Below are 23,534 nucleotides of genomic sequence, written 5' to 3' on the forward strand. Positions count from 1 at the left end.
ATAGGCAGTCTAAGCAAAAAACATCTCACTTTGTCTTCTTGCAGAGACATACATGCTAACCTCTATCTACAGTATATTTCTTTAAAGCAAACAGATCAGTCTGACTTTGGCAACATCAGAGATAACAGACTGGCTCAGATTTCCCAGATGTGTAACTGGCCGTACAAGTACAAATAGATTGTTGAAACTCAGCTAGCATCAGATTCATTGAACAAGAAAAAACCTTCATTTGATCTTGTTAATTTCCTAAGTGACTGTTGCTCACTTCGGAAGGACATGCACCCACCAAGATCTTAGCATAAAGGTCTTCATTGTTCACTGGCTCATAAACAAAACAAAAGGTTGATTTAGCTCACAGTTGTGTCTGGAAGTATGAAAGCCCTATTATACATTTTCTGAAATATTTGAAATGTAATTTGTTTACACGCTTTACATCGATACTTTTCAAAAGGTATACCCTTCTTATGTCATTTGCAGCTACTGATTCAGTATAGGTTGAGGCAAAGCCTTTGCTTGCAAATTTTGTAGATAACCGAAAGACAAAGTCTAATCTGTAGGGATGAATGCATGTAAAACCGAAACTTTCAAATAACAGCTAATCAATTTTAGATGCAAACAATAATGAAACATGCTAGATTCATAACAATAACCTTCAAAAACTTCCTGACTCTGCAGTGATTATGTATAAGAGAAGTACAAAAGAAAGTAATAAGTAAATGAAATGAAAGCTAAAAGAAAGTATTTTACTGTCTCCAATATGCTTATGCTTCTTATGTGACTCAGCTCATTGACTCTGAAAAGATGGTGTATTTTTTTGTTTGTTCAACATTATTTTTCAATAATGTTGAAGTCATTTACAAATATTGACCAAGGGTGAGTAATTCAAGCTTCATGACTCAGACTGTTAATATTAACAGAACGTGAGGTCTTAAAGGCCTGAAAACATTTACTGTGATGATGATTCCTATTTTCTTATTTGTTTTGGTTTGGGGTTTTTTTTACATTTGGAAATACAGTTTTCATTCCGCAGTGATGGTCTAGTGTGCTGAATTTGAAGTTCACTTCAATTTCATGTCTCACTGACTCTCAAGACAGACAGAGCCTCAACGCCATGGTATTGTGCATGGTTTATATTCCCAGACAAATTTGGGAATAATCAAATTACCTCAAACAAACTGACACACCATGAAGCTGGGGCTTTTGTGAGTCATGGGTCCTTGCGTAGTTCCCCACTTTGCCCAATTCTTAATTCAACTGTCATACTGATGAATCAACACAGAAAAGCCTGTTATTGCCTACGCTGCATCAACACCCTCTCATTGCATCATAAACTTCATTATGAAGCGTGATTTCCTCCTCTCTAACTGCTTTGTTTCCTGCCAGAGGAGACGGAAGGGAAGGCTGGCTGGTGTAGACCAGATTGCGTGAGGGTGGTGTGTTTGCTGTGTCATGTGGCAGTACACTGCCTCTTCTGTTCCTGGTGGCGTGGTGGCGCCTGAGCTGCCTGGTGAGAAAAAAAGGCTTTCAGTGCTAAGATTTGTGCGCAACTGCTTCCTGATAATGATTGTTTTTCTTTTCTTTTTTTTTTAAATGTGTTCAAGGTCTCTATCAACAGAGTAGTGAAATACTCTTGAGAAAGCTGTTTTGTAATCAGTGAACTGTTTTAACGGTAACTCTCTGATTTGTCGTGATGTGACGTATCCAGACAAATTCTGGGGCTATTATTGTAAGTGACTAATATAGTCACTCTCCCTAAAAATGTAATTCCTAAAATGTCAGTGTTAAAAAACATGAATGTTCAGAGTACAAACGTTGGAGGAACTGAGAGAAGCAGCATCCACCAGCAATGCCATGATCTGTGTTGTGCATTTTTACTTTTTAAAGGGAGGGCCTCCTCACATGGAGGTCAAGGTACAGGGTCACAGCTACAGAAAACCCTCACACAACTTGCTGTAAAACGTAGCTCAAACTCAAGCTTTTAACATCAAAAGATGCGCCACCCTTCTGGAGCATATTCCATTTTTTTAAACACTTAAGGTAGTCACAATTAACACAGTTGGTCATCCAGTGTGAGTAAAGTGTGACTTAGATGACAATTTAAACTTTGGTCTTGTGGCCTTGGTCTGCTGATTGTACAGTAGGTGTGTGACTTTGCCATTTTTGCTGCAGTTGTTGCCTTTGTGTCCAGTAAGGGGGGAGGGGAGAGGCTTGGCCCTTTATTAGCTGCATGCACAGCGCTGGCCTAAATGAAGTGTTTTGTGCTGTGGCATTAAAATAAAAGCCACCAACTGAGCAACTGACTAGCCTTCTGGGTCGCTGGCCTCCACTTCCCTTCATGAGGTTATGAATGAATGCTCATTGGTTTCTTGGCTCATTATGATTCATGAGATTAAAGAAATTTCACTTTTTAACTTTATGGGAACTGCCAGCTTTTGTAGTTCATCAAACCAAAATACTCAGTACTTGTTCTGCAACTGCTATTTTTAAAGAATTATTATTCTGGTGTAAAAGCCTAAATGTTATTTATCAAAGATAACTGACACTAGCGGTACACCTTATTCAAATGAACATTTGTGCTATTTTCTGTTACTATTAATAATATTAGGGTGTAGCATTACATTTTGGGTATAGGTTTACCCTCATACAATAAAATTCAGCTTTCTGTCTGTGGATGTGAAGCAGTACATAAAAGACCCTAGTTACTGCCCCACCCTGGTATACCAGAACAGTCATTTTCTCTGTAAGATTACCAGTAAGTTGTGTGTTCAGTTCAGTGTGATGTGGCACATGACAAACTGTTGTTGAAACACAATGTGTTTTCCCCATTTTGTTCACACGTTCAATGTCAAATGTTAATTATTGAATGGACCAAACTGACACAATGATAACGCAGGCCCTGCCATTTATAGGTCTCAAGACAACCTGACTCCCATATAAGGTAATGGGCGGTCGGTACAAGCCAACTACCCCGTTCTGATTGGAGAACCGATCTGACATGACCGTTTTTTCCCGAGTCGACCCGACGCTGATTGGTCGGCTGACTTGGTCCGATTTATGCTCATCAGCCGTAGATGAAGTGAGAAAAAAAAAGCAGAAGCCTAACGGTGGGGCTTGTCGTGGAGTTTGGCGTGGAGCGTCGTTTCTGCTCGAACCGACGACCACTGGCTGAGGGAAGAATGCTTGAAAACAAGAGGGAGAGATTGAAAACCTTCCTCAGGAAGATCGACGAGAAGGCCATAGTCAGAATCAAGCATTTCATGAAAGAGAGGTGAGCGGAATGAATGTGGCTTTCGGAACCGCTATCTGTACCGGGAGCGACATCAACAGGGTGGATGCTAACGGTTAGCATTCTTGGATGATAACAACCTGTCCGATACGATTTAATTGTTTGATCTCTTCTTAATGTAGTATTTAACACAGAACCAGGAGATATGTTTTAGGAATTCCTTTTAACTGAAATGTACGTAAATTAAGGGGCGAATACGTCTTTCAGTCAGTGGGTAACGTTAGATCATGCTAGCAGGCTAGTTATCCCCCTGGCTGAAGATGTGTTGGCATTAAAATTAACGTTAACTTAAGCTAACGTTACAGTGACTCAGTCAGTTACACTCACTGACACTGAAATTAAACAGTCATTGTTGGCCTCTGAATTAAAAAGCAGTCAGTAACGTTAGCTGTAGACGGTGGCTGTTGCGAGTATCTTTGCAATATTAGTGTACATAAGCACAAGAATCTACACTGTTTTAGCATAAGATTAACGTTACGTCGTTAGTTTAGCTAACGTTAGTCATTGATTGAGCTGCTGATGAGCTAAGCACCTGACATTGCTGATATAGCATGCTTAAAGACAGACTAGGATAAAACCCTGAGTAAAATGCTTTCCAGTGTTTTACAGTGTAATTACTTGTCAGCAGAATGATGGGAAATATTATCTTGGAAATATTGTTATGGGTTAGGATTGTCAAGTTTAATTTCAGGCTTTTCTGTGAAGCGTTTGTACAGATACAGTGCAGGGGGTTTCATTTCTAATCTAGTTTGTTTTCCTATTGAACCTTTTCCAAGAACACAATGATTGATCCACATTAAGTTAGCCCTATAAAGTGTGGTGTTATATGTGTGTTGTTTGTGGCTAGTAGCTGGCCAATCTATTCCAGTTAGCATAAATAAATAGCATTAAATGTGGTAGAGTGACATAAAGGAAAGCTAGTCCAGATTTGGTAGGTTCTTAATCTCGCCTGTGTCACCTACTCAGAAATCATGACTTTATCCACTGGCCTATGTGGGTCAGATTGCCTTCACTTATTGTCCTTCCATCATCATCATGGATGATCCAGCCTTGTTGAGATGCAGAGCAGACCTGCCTGGCAGAGGTGCATGTATGCACAACCTCACACACTCTTTTAAACATGCACACATATATTGTGTTTCCCTCTACCCCCAGGGAAACACACACACATGCGCTTGTCACACATGGGACTAACAAGCCTATGTTTTCTCAGAAAAGCCTATTTTTAGCTCCCATGAGTCGACCACACACAGGTGGTACATGGTGTTATATAAATGCTCCCTGTTTCTCACTGTTAGAACTCCTTGTCCTCTGAGCTTTGCCTTTCACTTTCCTCCCCATAGATAGCCCCACCAATCAGACTTGGCCTTCTGGTTATCAGCATAGCTATGATGTCTCTGTAGTATGGTATGTGGGGTGGTTATCTGTTTCCACAACACCCGCACACATATATAGATATAGTGTTGCGGCAGTGTCATGGCCTTGGTGAGCCAGGGCTGTGAGCATGTAATCTAACTTATGAAGGTGAAAATGCCACAAAAGGTATTGCAGAGTAGCCAAGTAGTTCAAGGTAGCAAATACACCACACCCCATAACACCTACTTGCTAGCTAGCTCATTGTTAGTCGCTCTGCATACAGGTTTGCAATGTACACAGTGGCAATATATGAATAGCCTTGGTTCAATAGGGAAGAACCTGGTATAGCTGCAAAGTTTGTTGAGATGGAGGAGCCTGGAATAGGCTGGGTGGGGCAGCTTTGCAGGCGTTCTGTTGGCTCTAGGAAGATGTTCCCAGGACAGAGCTTCCTTGCCGCTGTGGGTAGTGAAGACCTTGTAGGTCAAAATTATGAGATGTGCCGCAGGCGTAGAGGAAAAGCCTAAGTTAGAGGATGAAAACTACATCTGCAGGACTGTTTATCACTAAATGAAGGGTTTGTTACTAACCAGCTGGTCACTGTTGAAGTTATGTGTTGCCTCTCTCAGGCTAGTGCTAATGACCACTCCTCTGCCCTTGTCACAGAGCCAAGAAAAAGACTATATTCTTCTTGTCTGTTTCACCTTTGGTACTCACAATAGCCTAGTGAATTCCACCTAATGTAGTTAGATAGTTCTGTCAAATTTCAGACACATGAGGCTTTATGCAATCTTATCTAATAGTGTGAGGCAAAACTTGTCAGTGTTCTGCTCACCTTTGAATAGCAGGACATTTGATATGTTTTTTATTTTACTTTATTCTTTTTCTTTTTTTAAACAGTATCTTGATTTCAAGATAAATCTAGTCCTTTGGAAAGTGGGAACACTGCCTTGGCATCACTGTGTCAAGGTAAACTGCTCATTGAAGGCTGGAGTATTTGTTGGAAAAACAGCCCACCCCCCTAAATGCAATGCACTCTTCTCAGAGAAAAGTTTCACCCTCAGGAGAGTCTGTCTCTACCACCATACTACACTGTATTTCTGCCATCCATACAATGCATTAGCCTTTTTTTTTTGTTGTTGTTTGTTTTTGTTTTTTCAGCTGAAGAATGCCATGGATTTTTTTGTACTTTCCAAGCACAGTGAAAACTCAGTGTGGATACACAATGAGAGAAAAAGGGCAAAACCTCATTTATCCAGACCTGTGTGATAGTTGAATTATTCAATTAATTGACATTTGATTATGTATATTGACTCAGAAGTATAGGTATTTATGGGCAGGAAGTATTGAGCAGGAAGTTACTAATCAATGAAATCACCTGCTGTAGAGTTTGTTTTTTAGATAGTTTACGGCTGAAATACCATGTGTCTTGTACCAGGTGAATGTGAAATTAATTTTGAACTCAAAATGCCTTAGGCACATGTTGTAATTTTGGATATGACTATTCACCCAGACAACCTGCTGTTCTGAGGAGCTGAGATCAACAAAATTCTACTGTAGATTAAATCCAAGCCCCCCTTGTATACAGTAGCGTGGCCTACTTTTGCTTTTACTTTTAACAATTCTAAAGTCAGATGGGATTTTCCAGCCACCACCACACCACGCCAGCAAACCCTACTCACATGCCTGGTTGCTGAAAGTACTCTGAGTAGCCTTTAATAAAGACCCTCTGTCTCTGCCCAGTTAGCACAGATGAAGTGGAGGGAGATGCTGCATGCACAAGGCCACATGACTTCCCACTCAAACACACACACACTTCTGTAACACATGCACACAGACACATTCTCTGTTCCACTTGGCACACATGCGCGCACGCACACACACACACACACACACACACACACACACACACACACACACACACACACACACACATGCAGCAGTTTTCCTGCAGACTGAGCCCTGGCAGGGCACCACAGACTGCATGTTATTTTGCCATGACCGCTGGCTTGCTTCCATGCACCTCCTGACTGCTCTATTGAAGCTCACACACATTATACCCACATACATGCGCAAACACATAATCCCTTTCAGTCCAACCCAGAATAATATTTTGGGTTGTCTTAAATTTTCTCATTTTGGCAATAATTTGTTAGTTTCTGGTTATGAATCAATCAATCTTAGTTGTCATAAAGTAGGTCAAATGTAAACCATGCTGAACAGTGAAATTAGTTTTAATTGTTGTGGCACACTGTGCTAAAGCTAGATTATCACGTATTAGGACTCTCAGATGTTGTGTTGCATGGTTGATTTTGAAGTCAGTGGTTTGGTTTGCAAAAACTTTAATATCTTTACTGTCCCATTTGGCTCAATAAAGCACAGCTGCAACAATATGTTGTTTTGCTTTGGACTAAACAGATTTTCATTGGATGATGGGGAATCAGCAGTTCACATGACAAAAATGATCCACGCCTCTCCAGAAGATGGTGCTCTCACGCTATCTGGTTTCGAGAATTTTCACCTGATCTCAGAGATTACATGGATGTAAAACTTTTTCCAGTCTCACATGTGAACATGGGGGTCATGTTGTTATAGCAGTAATGTTGACTGTGGGAAAGCTTTGACATAAGTATTATATACAGAAGCAATTTTGTCTCCGTAGCACTGAAGATCAGCTGATATATGGCTGACATCAGCAGCAGGACTCCTGGCAACATCTGTCTCATCTCGGGACAGCAAATGAAAGCATCATAACTCTATACCCAGAGGAGTTCTTTCTCTAGTCAGCCCCCACTTGAGTCAAAGTTGGTGTCCATTTAAATATATTCACTACTATTACTTATATAATTACATTGTACTGTACACTTACTTAGCTTTATACTTCATACCCACTTATTTTGATTAGGTGTATTATAGTGTATCATTTCGATTTGCTTGCAGACTTTTTTATTATTATGTATATTTCTATTCTATTAGTACTTCTTCTCCTGTGTGACGTGATAGTGAGCATCTGTAACAAAGAGATTCCCCTCGGGGATCAATAAAGTATTTCTGATTCTGATCTTATAAAAGCCCAGTGTTGATTTGATAAATAACTTGCCGGTGAATTTGAGTTATTTATTAATTATTTAAAAACTATGATCATTGAATAGAAAGAGGCATTTCCTGCCTTGTTTAATACCATAGAAGGTCAAGTGCCAGCCTTGTGCACATACATTTTAATTTGTGCAATTCCATATCTTTAGACTGTCAACCCAACATACCACAGTAACAATTCAGTTTACTAAAGTTTATCGCACAACAAAAATATTGCATCAAAATGTCAGTAACAATTTTTGCATTTTAATACTCAGGTGGTGAAGGTAGTTGTCTAATTTGATGATAAAAAGAGTATTTTAAGTATGAGTGCTTTTTCTGGAACAAAGATGAACGCGACTAGCGGGACAAGTGCCTTGCACCTCCTCATAAGCATTGTGCAAGTCTTATCTATAGATAAAATGGAGAGTGACAAACATAAGGAGGAATGGAAAAGCTCAAAGTATGTACACAGCTAGTGTATGTGGAATTTATTCTGTAAGGTGAATGAATAAGTATCCCCCTTTGTCCATTTAGCAGCATTTTGAAGCAGAAATGTCCTCTGTTCACTTTGTATTAAGTGATTATCTAACTGACCTGACCAAATAAGGGAACCCTAGAACACCCTTTTCCTGCTTAAATGTCACCAGAATGAACTTGATTAAGATGATTGTTGTGTAAGCTATATGTTGTGGAATGTTGTGGAATGTTTGCAATATCTCTGAAGAGGTTTAGGAAGTGACTGTATGCAATTAGGGTTAGCAGGGTTAAATGATACAACAGTGGCCCATTGCCCCGTTGAACCTTTGACATCAGTTGAAAGCCTGCAATCCAACATTGACAGGTTATATTGTTGGTACACAGGACAAATGTGTAGCCTGTTGGGGAGCAAGCATGAGGTTCACTTTCAGACTCAAGAACTCCGAGGCCACATGGCTGTAGCAAGGATCATACCTGTACCATTTTGATTATGGCTAAATCTATTTATAACAGTGTTCATCCTGCAGCTCAGCGGCAAGAGGTTTACAGTGAAAACATGGCAAGTGGTGGTTGGACAGGACAGGTAAGGAGTGATATATGGTGGCTAAATTAGGGCTGATGTCACAAGTGCAGTTGGACTTCATCTGTCTGACTGAATTTCCTGGATGGTGATGTCATAGGTATAGAAATAGACTATTGATGAACAACAGCTCTCAGCTGAGGTTTGTGAATGACACAAACAAGAGTCTGCTACATTTACAGTACACTACATTAATCTATTACCTGTTTCCTCATTATATACATTACCGCTCAAAAGTTTGGAGTCACCTGCCACAAAAGCTTGATTCGTCACAGTCAGATGGCTGAGAGGAATACGCTATATTTTTGAACGGTCTTTCGTGCTTTTAGGTTGTAGAAAGTCCTCTTTACAAAAAGATGTTTTGTATGAAGGGTTTGCAAAAACAGTAATGGTTTTGTACAATACCAATACTTTACAATGGTTCTACCAGACTGACAACTGAAAGGGCAGAAAGAGACAAAAATACCTCTGAGTAACAGTTAAATAAGAAGAAGAAATCAGCAGTCACTGGTAAAAGAAATTGAAAGCTTAGCATTAAAATCTATGCAGATTTAAATAGGAGCAGGTTTCTGTTTCAATGTCAAGTGCACAGTAATGCCCATAACAAGCTGGAATTAACAGGTGTGTTGCTTTAGCAAAGCCATTCCTAAAACTTAAAAATAGAAATAGTAGGTTAGTCTAGGGTTAGCACTTTTGGAAATGGATCATGGAATAGCATCTGAAGTGGACTGAGAAATCACAGTTTAAACCTATTCAGTCTAACTACTGAGTAGACTACAGAGGGGCCAAATAAAAACAGGTGCCCAAAATATTTAGTATATTGAGTATTTGGAGGGGAAAATGGTTACAACCGTATTCTCCCGTCATGCAACACTGTGGGCACATCGACTAAACGTTAATCATTTAATTATTCTAAAACTCTTTCAGAATCAGAAATACTTTATTGATCCCCGAGGGGAAACTTTTTTTTTCCCAAATGTAATGTAATTTTTTACAGCTACAGCCATGTGGCCTCAGAGTTCTTGAGTCTGAAAGTGAACCTCATGCTTGCTCCCCAACAGGCTACACATTTGTCCTGTGTACCAACAATATAACCTGTCAGTGTTTTTTTCAAATGTAATGTAATTTTTTTCAAATGTAAATGATACATTTGTTGTATAATTATACTGTTAAAATAGCCATTATTGAAGGAAATAAGAAAAACATCAATATAACAGGTGACTCCAAATTTTTAAGCAGTAGTGTATTCTGAGTTTTTCTCCATTTTCCCTCCAGTCAAACATGGCCCATTTACATCATCCACAAAGAGTTTGAGCCAACCATTGTCATGCACATTGCACAGGCTGCTTTTAAAGCCATCTCCTTGTTGTTGTTATTGAGAACAGGCTATTGAATGTTGCTGTTAGGCCTTCTAAACTGAGAATAGCCTGGCAATGTTTCTCTCACCCCCCACATTTCCAACATTTACCCCCCAGTGTTATAACTGTTTCCACGACAACACAGGCTGAGACTGCCTCAGAAAGGACAAAGCTTGGGAGGGCAAGGCTTGAACCCCAACCAGTTTTTTTTTGTTACTCTTGTCACCCTCCTCTTGGCTGCTGTGTTTCTGCCAGTGGCACTATCTTCATGTTAAACTCTTTGTTGCTTTAAAGCATTGCAGTAAAACAGACCTTTACACCCTTTCGATTTGGCTGTCAACGCTCAGGGTCTAAGTGCAGAAGGTACAACTGCCATACTCATTTGGCTGCCTTGACCAGTGGTGGCTACAAGCTTTTCAAGATCGTGGAAAACGTGGAGAGAAAACTCTGTTGGTCATGGAGAGAGGGAAAGGCTTGTTGAACCAACAGGGTGCTCTGGCCAATTCTCATTGCTTTGAGGATCTGGGAAGGTAAGGCGAGCAAACATACCCAGTTTCTAATTTCAGCCAGTACTTCTCAAACTCTCAGATAAGGCAGGGCTGACTTGAGCAACATTGAGTAAATGTAGGCTCATTGTTTGGCTATATTTTACTATAGTACTACTTTAAAACTAAGTCTGGCTACTTGTATGTTTTTTCCGTCAGCCTGTGGGAAATAATATTGAGTTTGTAAAACCTTTTAGTCGCACTTCTATCATGTGGTCATCAGTCTCATATCTGTGCTTCAAAGAAATTGTTTTTTATGATCAACAGCCCATTTCCCTGAAAAAGTTGAACTGATTTGTTTTTTCTCAATAGAGCCTCTGTAAATCCAGGAAAACATGCTAGCATTGTAGTGGTTTATAGATCTGAGCTAATGACCATTGAGGCGCTGTGAAGTGATTTTGTCTGGTCTCCTAAGATAACACTAAAACAAATGCAGATAAAGAAATGGATCAAACTGATGTGTTTGTCAGTAATCTCTATTTCTCAGAACATGTCATGATTCATGATATGAGGTTGCTTCCCCCCGAGACAAATTGTAATCTGGAGCGAGTCCAGATAAATATGCCCCTATAACAGGGCTATTCAGTTACACATTCAATTGGGCCAGATTTTAAAACGAGGAAATGTTCATGGGTCAGACATTTTCATTTTTGGTAATGACAGATTTTAAACAAACGCAAATAAATCTAATACAAAATAGCAGGGGTTTGGAGGTAAAATAAACATAATGGCCATTCCAGGCAGGGTTAAACTGAATGTTTTCATTGTCAAATTTACGTTTCAGCGAGACATATTTTCAGTAGAGCACTTCCCTACTTGTGACTGTTAATAGATATTTTGAAAAGCTACTAAGCGTGGTCGGAACTCTCGTGAGAAATGATTGATTTATGAAAGATATGACGGTGGTGGCGGTGTAGCTACATTCGTAAACATCCTGCCCGATCAGTACTGTACATGTGGAACTCTCAACAGAGATGAGATGGAAGCATTAGCTACTTCCATACACTATATATGTAGTTTACTTATTTTGTCATACATCAGATTTATGCATGCTGGGCCACTGAGGTTGCTTCTGGGCCGGATGTGGCCCTCAGGCCACCATTTGAATAGGCCTGCCCTATAAACTTGTGCATGTCCATTTTAATCCGCAGCTACCAAGAATTTGATATGCTTGGTTTGAAATGTCCAGCGTGCTAGGCCCAACATTGATTTTGTCAGGTGGTATGACATAGTGCTCCAACAAGGAAGTAGGTCAGAGGTCAAGGCTTCTGGCTGGCCATTACATACCCATTTCAGATAGGCCCCCTCCTGCTTTATATATACAAAGTGATCATTAAAAAAGATCACTTTTATGCAGTTCATTTTCTAAGTTGTTTTTTTTCCCACATTGTAACCTTTTGGTGATTGATTTGATTGGATTTGTTTTACACTGGTTTTTGTCACGCACCTGATCGGCCTTCATGGCTTCAGCCTTGAACAATTTTATAGGCTATTAAGCTGACTATTAAGCAGTTTCCTCCATCGAGACTTGGCATGAAATGTACTTTTCACAGAAACATGAATGTTTCACTGTTATATTAGATTCTTGGGGGTTTTTTTCTACCCCATGTCCATGTTTCTAAACAGTACAGTTTCAACCTGAAACTGCAGAAACATGATGTTCATAAGGATACAGATAATTGTAGTTTGGGGTCTGTCATCACAGTAATACAGGGACTTACCTGTGACAACATTACCAAGGAATTCAATTTTCTGAACTTCCAGCATCTGTGGGGGAAAAATACAACCTTTAACCTGAGGTTTTGATTTGAACACCGCTTACTAAAACAAGTGCTTGTAGCATCCTGAGTTTTACAGGAAGCAGCTTCAACGTGACCTTTTTACTTGTTAATGGTTACGTTTAGTCTTGAGTAAAACGAGGAAGTTGTTGAGAAATAGTTGATAGTCTCTGAATACTGCCTATATTACCTTGCAGCTTTAACCCCCTGCCTGGTGGAAATAGGTCAGGTGAGCATATTTGAGCACAGACAAACACCTGGTCAATGGTGCAGCGCTGATAATGAAATTGTTCTCACAGTGCGTTGCCTTTGTCTAAACACCAGCCACAGTAGCTTACTTGCCCCAAAGTTTGCTAGCTGCTTTGAATATTTTATTTAAGTATTTATATTTTAGAACTGTATAAGGGTTTACCTGCTAAGTTTCTGGATTAGAGAATTTATATGCTACAGCTACAATTAACCTACCACCAGGGGTTTTACTCAATGGTTAATTACTGAACATTCAAAAACAGACTTAAGCTTTCATGACATTCAAGAATGTTAAAAAAAATCCACAGGAAAACATCTCTTGAATGTTTTTTAAAGCTCTTTTTGTACTGATATGAGTGTTCCTGTCACCATTTTAATAGTCAGTTAAGACTAATTACAGGGTAGGCATCCAGCTGAAGCTGCATTTCATGTTTCTCTTTTTCTCTCTGACCTTTATCCCAATTACTCAGGTGACACACAAGAGAAATTATTCAGTTATGAGACAGGGGTTTCTGACCAGGGTAAAAGAAAGTTGCACAAACTCCTTTATCAAGCATCCAGTTTGAAAAAAAGTTAAATGTCCAAGCAGTCCAACACCCTATGTACTGTAATTAATATTTATTTTATTTATTTATTTATTTTATTTTATTGTGCTGCCAGTTGTTGAGTCGGTGTCACTTTTTTCAAATATCTGACTTCTTTTTAGAGAAGTTCTTAACATACTGAGTGAGTTTAAGGAAGACGTTTGATGTTGTGGCTATCTCCTTGGTATGATTCATTACCTGAGGGGAGACGTGGACAATGCACCACTCCTAGACTGAGCCAGGTGGGCCAGTCTGAGCACCTCACAAGTATTTTACTTTCTCACTCACTTGCCCTACCAAAACAAATCCCATCATGCCAGGATTTTGATATTGGATGTTTGTCAGTGGAAGATTTTATGGGATAGGCCTTGTTTTCTTAAACATGTCAGTTCCTGTGTTGCGCTCTGTTGACTCTGTGAGAGAGAGGGAGAGGGAGAGAGAGTATAAGTTGCTCTGGGGGAGTGGTTGAGTTTGACGTCACCCACTACGGAGTGTCACACCATTCTCAACACAAAGTGGCTTCCTCTTACTAGCACATTCGCACTGCAGCGCAGCAACAGTTTTTTTTTTTCTGGCACGGTGTTGTGAAGGACCCTGACTTAACTAGGACTACAACCTTTGGAGCACACATTCAGAACATTAAGAGGACTATAAAAATCTTTTTTTTCAGGCATTTTGTTATCTTGGTGTCTATTTTTTTTTTTTTAACTTCTCAGCTTTGATGGCATGAGGCCAGTGAGTATATCTTACAGATAATAGCGTTTTGAGTTGAGTTTTTTTTTTTTTTTTTTTTTTTTTATAAGAAAAGGAAATGCCTACTGTAAGTAGGTATATGAGTTTTCGTTCATCAAAGCGATTTAAATTGACCAGGTAAGTTGTCTTTGTTGTTGTTTGTCTTTTAGTAGTTTTGTTAAGTTGAAGTTGTTTTGGGGTTTTTTTTGTTAGTGTTCAGCAGGCTCCTTTAGTCTTTCAATGAATTTGTGTCTTGTTTGTTCTTGGGCAAGGACAGGCCAAGGCCTTTAAAGAGCTCATTGGCTGTTGTAAATCATGCAACTTTCCTTTTTACAGGTTTGTTTTTTTACAGTTTATTGAAATGGCATATTTGCATAGGCTTGTCAGTTTTAGAGCATGAGCCTACGTTGATCAGCTTATAAAACAGCCAGGAGGTGTACGGTGCTGACGCAACATATCAGTAAAACTGTCTGATTTGGAAAAAAGTAACGTCCTAAAGATAAGCCCATTGTCTGCCAAATGTCAGTCCAGTCATCACATAGCCTTTCATTTGAGTAGAAATTAAGTGATTTAGTTAGTAAGACCTCTAAACAGTGATTGATAAATAATCAAATCCCAAACTCAAGTAAAAGTAAAGCCTGATATGTGCTGTTAAAATGCAGAGTATTTAACTATGCTGTTCTTTGGTGCTAGATGATGACACTCTGTAGAGTGCAGGGGATTGTGGCAGGCATCTTGTCACAATCTCTGAATACATGTTTCGATAGAGGTGAAGAGTTTTATCAGTGGGGTGTTTGTTTTTGTTTTTTTGGCTGTGAAATTGCAAATAATGGTGCTGTGTTATGTAATGTCCTTGCTACTCCTCCAATTGTATGTGCACATGAAAATTATATTCATGTAAAATAATATTTTGCATGTTGCTAAATCTGTGTTTTTGTTTTGTTTTTTCCCATATCCAGCAGCTACCCAGTAGAGAGCAGTGGTGGCGGGCTGCCAGCCAAAGTAAAGAAAAGCAGGAGCAGCTTTAGCAATGGCAGCATCAAGAAGGCAGAGTCCAGGAAAGCCTTGAGCTTGGAGGAGTCCCAGCACGAGATCCAGCAACAGCACAAAACCCTCACCAGACAAGTAGCCATCAGGTAAGACTGATGGGGAAAGAGTGGGAGTTATACAAAATTATCTAAAAATAAAGGTTTTTAGGTGTTAGATAGATACTAATAAATATAATCCTTTACACACACATACAGAGGTGCTAAATTATATTCTGATAGGCCAAGAGATGGTTTTACTTTCACATTTAATACCATTTTTAAAATAGTTTTTTAAAATCTAAAAACTAAAATGTAAGTGATTCATCCCACAAACTCTTAAATTCTTATTAGATATTGGGAAAATAATATTTCTCAGTGTTCACTGAATGCTTAAAATCACATATTGAATGTAGTGGAGACTCACTGCTATTCTGAACATGTATCACAAGACCTGACCTAACTCTCAGCTGCTGTTCAGTTGTGACACACACATGACTGCACAGCCGTTGCAGACTGACTGTGTTCTCACATGATTCAAATGTTCGATGTAGATATTGTGATATTGGTTTGTGTGAAGATGAATCTTCATCCCTTCTGCTGCATATGTGACAGTGTGATAACCTAGCCACTTAAAACAATAAAACTTTTGCAGTTTTGGGCTACCAATGTCAGAGAAAACCTAATTACAAAACAAATATGGAACCGTTCTGTTTTACATGAAATGATTTTATCGTCAAATACTCATCCTCCCCTGCCAAGAACGTGATATGTTCATGTAATTTTGTGTTGGGTATGTTACATTTTCAGTTAAAATCATACCATACCATTTTGGACTACACGGTAACACCATCTTGATTGCCATTTAAGGATCGGGCATCTAAGTTCTATGACGCTTTAGTCACTTCTGAGGACTGAAATTGTACTTGTAATTATTTGTACTTATGTTGACACCAGATCACATTTTAAATTCTGATGGCCATTACTTTTTTAACATTCAACTGTTTTCTCATGCTATTGAAACTTATCAACTGTAGCAGGTTTCTTTGGCAACTCGGAGGGGTTTAGAGAGTTGTGATGAAAGTGCATATCCACCATAGTGTTAAAGTGTACAGTCCTGTAGTGTCTCTGTATCTTCTCACATTAACTTTAACCTGCTGAAGCCACAGACTTCCTTTTAAATTGGCATCTGTGCTCTTTGTCTCTGCAGGTCGCAGACATTCGATGCTGACAGCAGAGGCTTTGAGAGGACGGAGGGCACTGGCACACAAAGCGTAAGTCCACTGTAACTTTTAAGTTGAACATTTGAAGAAATAGATTATTATACTTGTCAGGTGGAAGTACAGACATTTGTGATACTTTGATATTAATGTTGTTTGGTGAATGGGTGTGTACCCATTCACCAAACAACATTAATATTATGGCATCAAACTAAACCAGTGAATTGGTTGAAAGCTGCTCTTGAGCCAAGACAGACTCTTTGTCTGCTCATCAAGTGTCTTGATTTTTACTTCTCTCTTTTAGAGTTTCATAAAGCACAACAAGACATTCCACAAGTTGTTTCCAGACATTCCTAAGAGTGAAGACTTGATACATGGTAGGTAAACAAAAATGAAAGAGAGAATGAATGACTTAATGAATGAACCACATAAAACTAAAAGTATTTCTGCTCCTCTCTTCTCCTCTCCCAGCATACATCTGTGCCCTGCAGAAGGAAGTGCCCTACCATGGTCGCCTGTACATCACTGACACCCATGCCTGTTTCTACTCCTCAGTTCTGCTCAAGGACACTAAGGTAGGCTGCAGCTCTGCCCTGGCTTCCTACCCCCTATTGCTTTTTACTTATTATATACACTTTTATTATATTTGTTATATTTTTAATATAATAAATTATATTCATGTTAATGCCTCAGTTTTAATCTATTTCTTATTGTGATTGGTATTTCACCATGTTGAAAATCATAATCTAAAACACAAGCAGACTTTTCCTGACTTTTTCTGTTTATGGATGTGTGCTCTTGCAGGTAGTGATTCCAGTTTCCTGCATCCACATAGTGAAGAAGCAGAACACAGCTTTGCTGGTACCCAACGCCTTGTCGATCCGCACCACAGAAGGAGACAAGGTCAGTTTCTCACCTCCAGCCCCACACAGTCATCTTATTAAACATTTGATAAGGCCATACACTTTTTTAAACTAGAGATGTTTAAAGTCAAATGTAAGCCTTCCTCGACCTTACTGAACTCTGCTATAGATGTAATCTAATCAGTGACTGAGTGTATTTTATGGTTCAGGTTTGCCAGCAGAGCAGATGGCTAATATTCCTGCCTTTTTTTAATTCCTTCTCATTGCTTAGTACCTGTTTGTGTCGCTGCGGAACAGAGAAGCATGTTATCAGCTGCTGCGTTCAGTATGTCCTATAGAGGTGAGTTGCTCAGGTCAAATGTTTTTAGATTTTCAGAAGTTATGCCATGGAAAAAGTGATAAAACTGTAGGGAAAACAGTACATGCCTGTAACACTTGTGCATAATTGCAATCCGGTTATAATCCTGTTGATCCTATATGGAAATAACAGAAAATGGCATTGCTTCATCAAATCCATTCGTCAGAACTAACTTCATGATAATACTGATGATACTTCTCAAAAATACAATTTTTATATGTAAAATCTATCTTTTTCTCTGTTACAGGATGGCAGCACAAATAGTAGCCCGGTCTTCTCCTCAGCTGAGAACAGCTTTGATAAGAGCAAACTTGTGGTAAGAGACCTTTTTTATATTGCAAAATTATGTCTCACATTATTGTCATAGGGCTCAAAGGTAACATTTTTGCAAGGGGCACATAATGTCCCTATTTTCAAATATCTAGGAGCACAGAATTGTGGATATGGCTGACTTATAAGATAGACCAGTTTGTGATGGCATTCCTTGCTCTCTTGTCCCGACAGAACTCCAGTCAGTCCAGTTTGGACGACAGCTTCGACCAATTCGATGGCTCTGAGTCACAATCTTTACAGGACCAGCCTCTGCACAGACCACACAGAGGTGAGACGTCAACACCAGTTGTTAATCCTTGCTAAACAGCAAACCTAGTTAATAAAACAAATGTCACCTGCACCTAGACTCATCATGTATGATAGAGAAATCTAAACAATATTTCTAAGTAACCCATGGTGCATTGTAGTGCCTGAAAGAATGTTTTTTGTGAGTTGAAAGTAATGCTAATCCTCAGCTGACAACAGCCAAGCGTAGATGGGCTACAACTGTTGACAATTTGTTTTGGTGCCGTTCTCTCATTTCTGTTCTAGCCAGTTGACATGGAAGTCCAAGGTCTAATAGCAGGCTAACATTGATTTCTTTTCCCCCAACTCTCTTCCATCTTCAGAGGCAGTGCCTAATGGGAACGCTTTCAGGAGCCTACACATGCAGCGGCGTGATAGCTCATCCTCAGAGGAGCTGTCAGTATCAGGTAAGACACACACACACACACACACACACACACACACACACACACACACACACATATATATGGATTGCCATTTAACATAAGTTACCAGCTAAGTCCTGGAGAACTCTGTCTATGGTTTGCTACTTTATTTATCAAAGTGGCTGGTAGAGTAGACAACTCACTTAGGCAGTTCAGGTGCCTGCAATAAAAAGTGGCAGAGAAACCCATCATTTCCTTTTTAATAAGAATGGCTTTCATGATATTGAAATAATTTTTCTGTTTGCTCATTGTTTCATTTTGCATATCACCCTCTGCAATCATCTACAAAATATGTAACATATCGTGCATAAGTAAAAACGTGCCAGAAAATAAAGGTACAATCTACCAACAGGAGAACCTTGATATTCATATTATCTTTTCTTTTCCAGGTTCAGGTGGATCGTGGGTTTGGAATGTGACAGAAAAGGCCAAGTCCCTGCTGGTTCAGAGAGAGGCCAGCACCCTCAACACTCTACTCTTCATTTACTTGATTTTGTGAGTAGCACTCCGTCTCCATAGTATGTTCTGTCTTCACCTCTCTCCCTCCCTTCTTCCTTTAATCCAATGTCTTATCTTTTTCGTATGTGATAATCTAAATCTGCTTCTCGCTGTCGAAGTCACACTCCTTAAAGGAAAGGCTGAGGAATTTCAGAAACCTGCCCTGGTAGTTACACACTAGGTGATCTTGTAGGATCTCCTTATGTAATAGGAGATTCAAGCTTGCCAACTTTTTGTGTGTTTTTGCAAACCAGTTTTTGATCGCTGACATAACAAACATACAGCATTCCCTTAGGTTTAATTAATGTTAAAATACAGTTTAATACTTTTTCTGCCTTACAATAAGGAGTCCTCCAGTTTGAGGGGTTGTAAACTGTAATGTTTATTTGCAGTGCAGTTTATTGATATGCAAGTGTGATACGCAGTCTTTTTAGTGCCCTCTAAAAGGATATATAAAAATATAGGCGTGAATTAAGTATTTAGCTGTTATTATTTCCTCATGTAGCTGCTATAAGCTGATATCATTGACCTTTATCGCAGTGAATAAATAGGCGGAGAAAAGGTAATAAATGTGACTTGTCATTTTTTTGTGCTACAGGGTTGTGCTGCTGCTGCTGTCTTCCGGCTACATCGGTTTACGTATCGTGGCCCTTGAGGAACAGCTGACGTCCCTAGGGGCATTGCCTGAGTTCACTTTACAGAGCGGGTAAGAAGTCTTTTTCTTTTGATTTCAGTCTTTTATTCTTCATGGCCTTCTTTCTCTGAATATAAACCTACATAAACACCCGTTACAGCGTGGTTGCCACAGAGATTGAAAGGTTTGAGTGCGCAGTTTATATCTACCCAGCACAGGAGCTCTGCCTCACAACTACACTGTGCCATTTAAGACAAATTCAGTAAAGTCAGAGAGAGAGAGGGAGAGAGAGAGGGAGAGAGGTAGTTAACTACATTGATATTCCCTTTTAATTTGGTGTTGCATAATTGGTTTTCTCTTTAAAGGAAACAGGGCAAATTAATTCCTGTAATAGGTGTAGCCTTACTGCCAAGAAACTAAATATTTGAGTATTATTAGGTGTGTATTTAGTTTGGTTTCGAAATGCCGCTCTCAACTGGTTCCCTCTTGTCTTTTTCATAGGTACCACCAAGACACATAACACTCAGCGACTGAAGTAGAGATTGGTTGACTCATGACTGGACGATTATTTCTGCCTCTTTCAGCACAAGACACCGTGGGAGAAATTTCATGTACTCAGACTGTGCTCCCAACATGGCCTCTGCTGTTGGCTAGAGGAAAAATGGCCAACCTGTGCAATTTCAGAGACAACTTGTTAACTTGAAGGGCTATACTTCCTCCTAGTGCAGTAGACAAATGGACATGCCTCGACTTAGTCACTCCGAGCCGAGCCAAAATGCATGCACACACTGCCTGGTTGCAGCGTGTTTGCCGTTCAAACCAAAGCCAAACGGCTCGAACTTAGCAATGTGCCACACTAGCAAAGTTGACGGTCACTTTCCTGACAGAAACTGTTCCACATCTGTGAACTACTTGTTTTGTCCTTCATATTCATACTCTTCTCCCTGAGCATGCAGTCTGAACAGGGCTATACCAATCAGCATTAGCCTGCTCTAGTGCTTATTATTGCACCTCAACACCAGAAACTATGCATAGCCAAAGATGCACACAGTGCACGTCTTTTGCATGAGTGCACGGAGATGACTTTTACATGATTTTCTATCTCTTATTTACCTTTCCATCTGTCAGCGGTATATACAAATCTGTCCTTGTCCTTAAATTCAGTAACTGTCGGGTACTTCTCTTCGAATTATCTTCCAAATCTGCTGTGGGTTGAAATGATGATTGCTGAAATCTCAAAATCAGATCAGCCCATGGAGGCTTGATACTCTCCTGATGGTCTTATCCTTTCTCTCTTTCGCCAACCAGCAATGATTGCAGTATTACTTTCCTCGTCTTTGGCATGATTTAAACCAGTTTAATGATCAATGCTCAGAGGTTATTTTTCTCTGCAGTCTCAACTGGATGAATTAATAAACAATGCACAAATATTTAGTACAATAGGACACGAGGATGTTGTCTCAGAGGCATCGATGTGTTTTTGTGTAAGACTTTTCTATGACTTTCGTCTTCAAAAGCAGATTTGCTGTCTGTTTCAGATGTCTGATGTACTGTCTACCAGGACACATTGTGTTAAAAGTACAAACCTCTCTCTTTGACAGGCCTCTTGAGGACCAAGTGGCATTTGTAGAATTTTCAGGTTATTTTAAAGTAGCACCAATAATGTATTTCTAATGTTCATGCATGTGTCTGCAATATCGACACTTGACTGATACTGTATATGCATTCTCACTCTTTTCACCCGAAGAGGAGAATTTGCAACCATACTTACTGTAAGGTCCAAGTTTTCAACAGCAAAACAGGTGGTCCCAAAAAGAAATTTCATTATGCAAAAAGTTATAATGCATGGCAAAATGTAATTTGTCTTTTGTGTGCTGTTTTTTAAATGGAGCTTGATGTTTGTGGAGAAGAAATTGTGAGCTTGATGTTTGTGGGGAAGAAATTGTGTAAGAAACAATTGTTTGTAAAAACAGACAAAACAGGCATGAGTGGAAGGAACAGCTCAAGCGAGCGAGCGCACTTTAAAAAATGTGTTGTGCCTGTCACAATCCAAGACTCCGTTTTTGGATTCAGAAGAAATGGCAAAGCGAGCGTTCTGTGGTATTGACGGTGCTAAGACCTTTTTATTTTAAATTGTTGTCACTCAGGGGTGGTGGGCACTACCTGCCACGTGGTTTTAGGTTGTCATCTTTTCCTTTGTCTAGTGCTTGTGATGGAGTTCACATTCTATACATCCTGGCTTTGGTGGTTTCTCAAATGTCCCTTTTGAGAAAGAACACTACTTTTCATTGAGATTCACTTGACTTTGCTAAGTGATGTTGTTATATTCAGCTTCTCAGAATGGTTGCTCCCCCCCATGACCCTTTTTAACCTAACCTAACAATGCATATCCACACCACATCTCAATGAGTTAACATCACCCTTGTTGTGGAAGCTCTTCTTGACAAGATGTAGCGAGTGGGTTTACTTTTTCTACATCCTGTTTCAAGATAGACACGTTCTTATGTTTAGCTAAGGTGTTTGTGAACATGCCATATACAGTACTGTCAGTTCTTATAACCCCCCACCAGGGGGCAGCACACACATCCACTGTCCTTGAATGGACTTAATGTAAGAATCTCAATGATGAGGGCAGTATTTGTGTGGTTTTGCACTATTCAAAGTGTTGTAAATAATTTTGTATCAATTGTTAATGTCCTTAATTCTACTATGGTCCCATATATATATTTATTTGCATTCTGTGTAATTCAAAGTAGTCTCTGTGAGATGGCTTTGCTATTGTTCAAAATAAATCAAATGTTGCAAAGTAAATAATGTTTTGTGTATTTGCTGTTACGTTAACTGTTCCTACACAAGATTTGATCAAATGGATGGAAAATTAACTTGACAAGTTTGGGAGTAGCACAGGTCAATTCGAAAGAAATGAAAACAGTCACAAAACACATAACCGTTTGCATTTCACACCAGTGTTTTTGAGGTATTACATATACAGAAAGCAAAATAAAATCTTCATATTCAACAATAAGATCTAGAAATTTTGACAGAAAAAATACAATTGCTGCAGAGTGTTTCCAGTGCTGATTATCCATGGTTTAACATAAACCTGTTAGTTTTGAATGTCTAATTTGATGGATTTAGGGAGCATTAAAATTAAACTGCGAATCAGATTTAAATCTAGACAATAAGACTTTGTTGAATATATTCATTCACCTCTGCCTGCATCTACTGACTGCATACAAAAACTTAGTGAATACTTTAATACTAATTTATACACTATTGCTTTTAATATTATTGTTGTTGTTGTTGTTGTTATTATTATGCCTGTGATCAAGATCATAGGATATTTAGAAGTGAAAAGTCAAAGGCAACTATACTATTTGGAGATTTCTTGAAGACATTTCTCCTGTAATGCAAAAAAGATTCTTCAGTTCTGAGCTGAAGCAATCTGCAGCAAGTCCAGTTGCCGTTGGTTAATATTACAACATCGAAAAGTCCATTTCTTTTGCTTCTTTTTTTATTCTAAAGATGTACTTGCATTCTATCAATGACCTAGAGTATAGTTAAACTTCATCTACTATTAAATCTGCTGCTCCTGAGCTGTTGATTGTGCTCACGATTGGTTATTTGTTCCAAACCCTGCCTCACTCATGTAAATGAGCTCATAGTTGGGTTGGTAAGTCCAGGGTCAATAGAGCCAACTGCTAACCAGTTTTTAAAAACTAGTCAGCCAGACTTTTCATTGTTAGGTGAGTAAGTGAAACCAGATAACTCTGACAGCGCTAGTGTGTGTGAACTCACTTTGTGATACAGGCCTTATCTTTCAGCAGTGGTGTTTTGTGCCTCCTGTTTGTGGCATAAGACCACCATCTAGTG

General features: G+C 39.2%; 1 protein-coding gene across 3 annotated transcripts; it reads left to right on the forward strand.

The window, feature by feature from the left end:
• Positions 1–3,051: 3,051 nt before the first annotated feature.
• si:zfos-943e10.1 (GRAM domain-containing protein 2B) lies at positions 3,052–22,472 on the forward strand. Of its 3 annotated transcripts, none has more exons than XM_044200697.1 (13): positions 3,052–3,268; positions 14,980–15,156; positions 16,256–16,319; positions 16,570–16,642; positions 16,737–16,840; positions 17,070–17,168; positions 17,400–17,468; positions 17,734–17,802; positions 17,991–18,087; positions 18,428–18,511; positions 18,919–19,024; positions 19,626–19,733; positions 20,163–22,472. In XM_044200697.1, exons 1-13 carry the CDS (start codon positions 3,177–3,179, stop codon positions 20,179–20,181), a joined length of 1,161 nt encoding a protein of 386 aa, XP_044056632.1. In that variant the 5' UTR covers positions 3,052–3,176; the 3' UTR covers positions 20,182–22,472. The 3 variants fall into 3 exon arrangements, with proteins under 3 accessions (XP_044056632.1, XP_044056633.1, XP_044056634.1); XM_044200698.1 differs by lacking the exon at positions 3,052–3,268 and adding an exon at positions 10,371–10,662; XM_044200699.1 differs by lacking the exon at positions 3,052–3,268 and adding an exon at positions 13,749–14,158.
• The last annotated feature ends 1,062 nt before the right edge of the window (positions 22,473–23,534 follow it).

The sequence above is a fragment of the Siniperca chuatsi genome, linkage group LG6, assembly GCF_020085105.1.
Source record: "Siniperca chuatsi isolate FFG_IHB_CAS linkage group LG6, ASM2008510v1, whole genome shotgun sequence".
Taxonomy (NCBI): Eukaryota; Metazoa; Chordata; class Actinopteri; order Centrarchiformes; family Sinipercidae; genus Siniperca; species Siniperca chuatsi.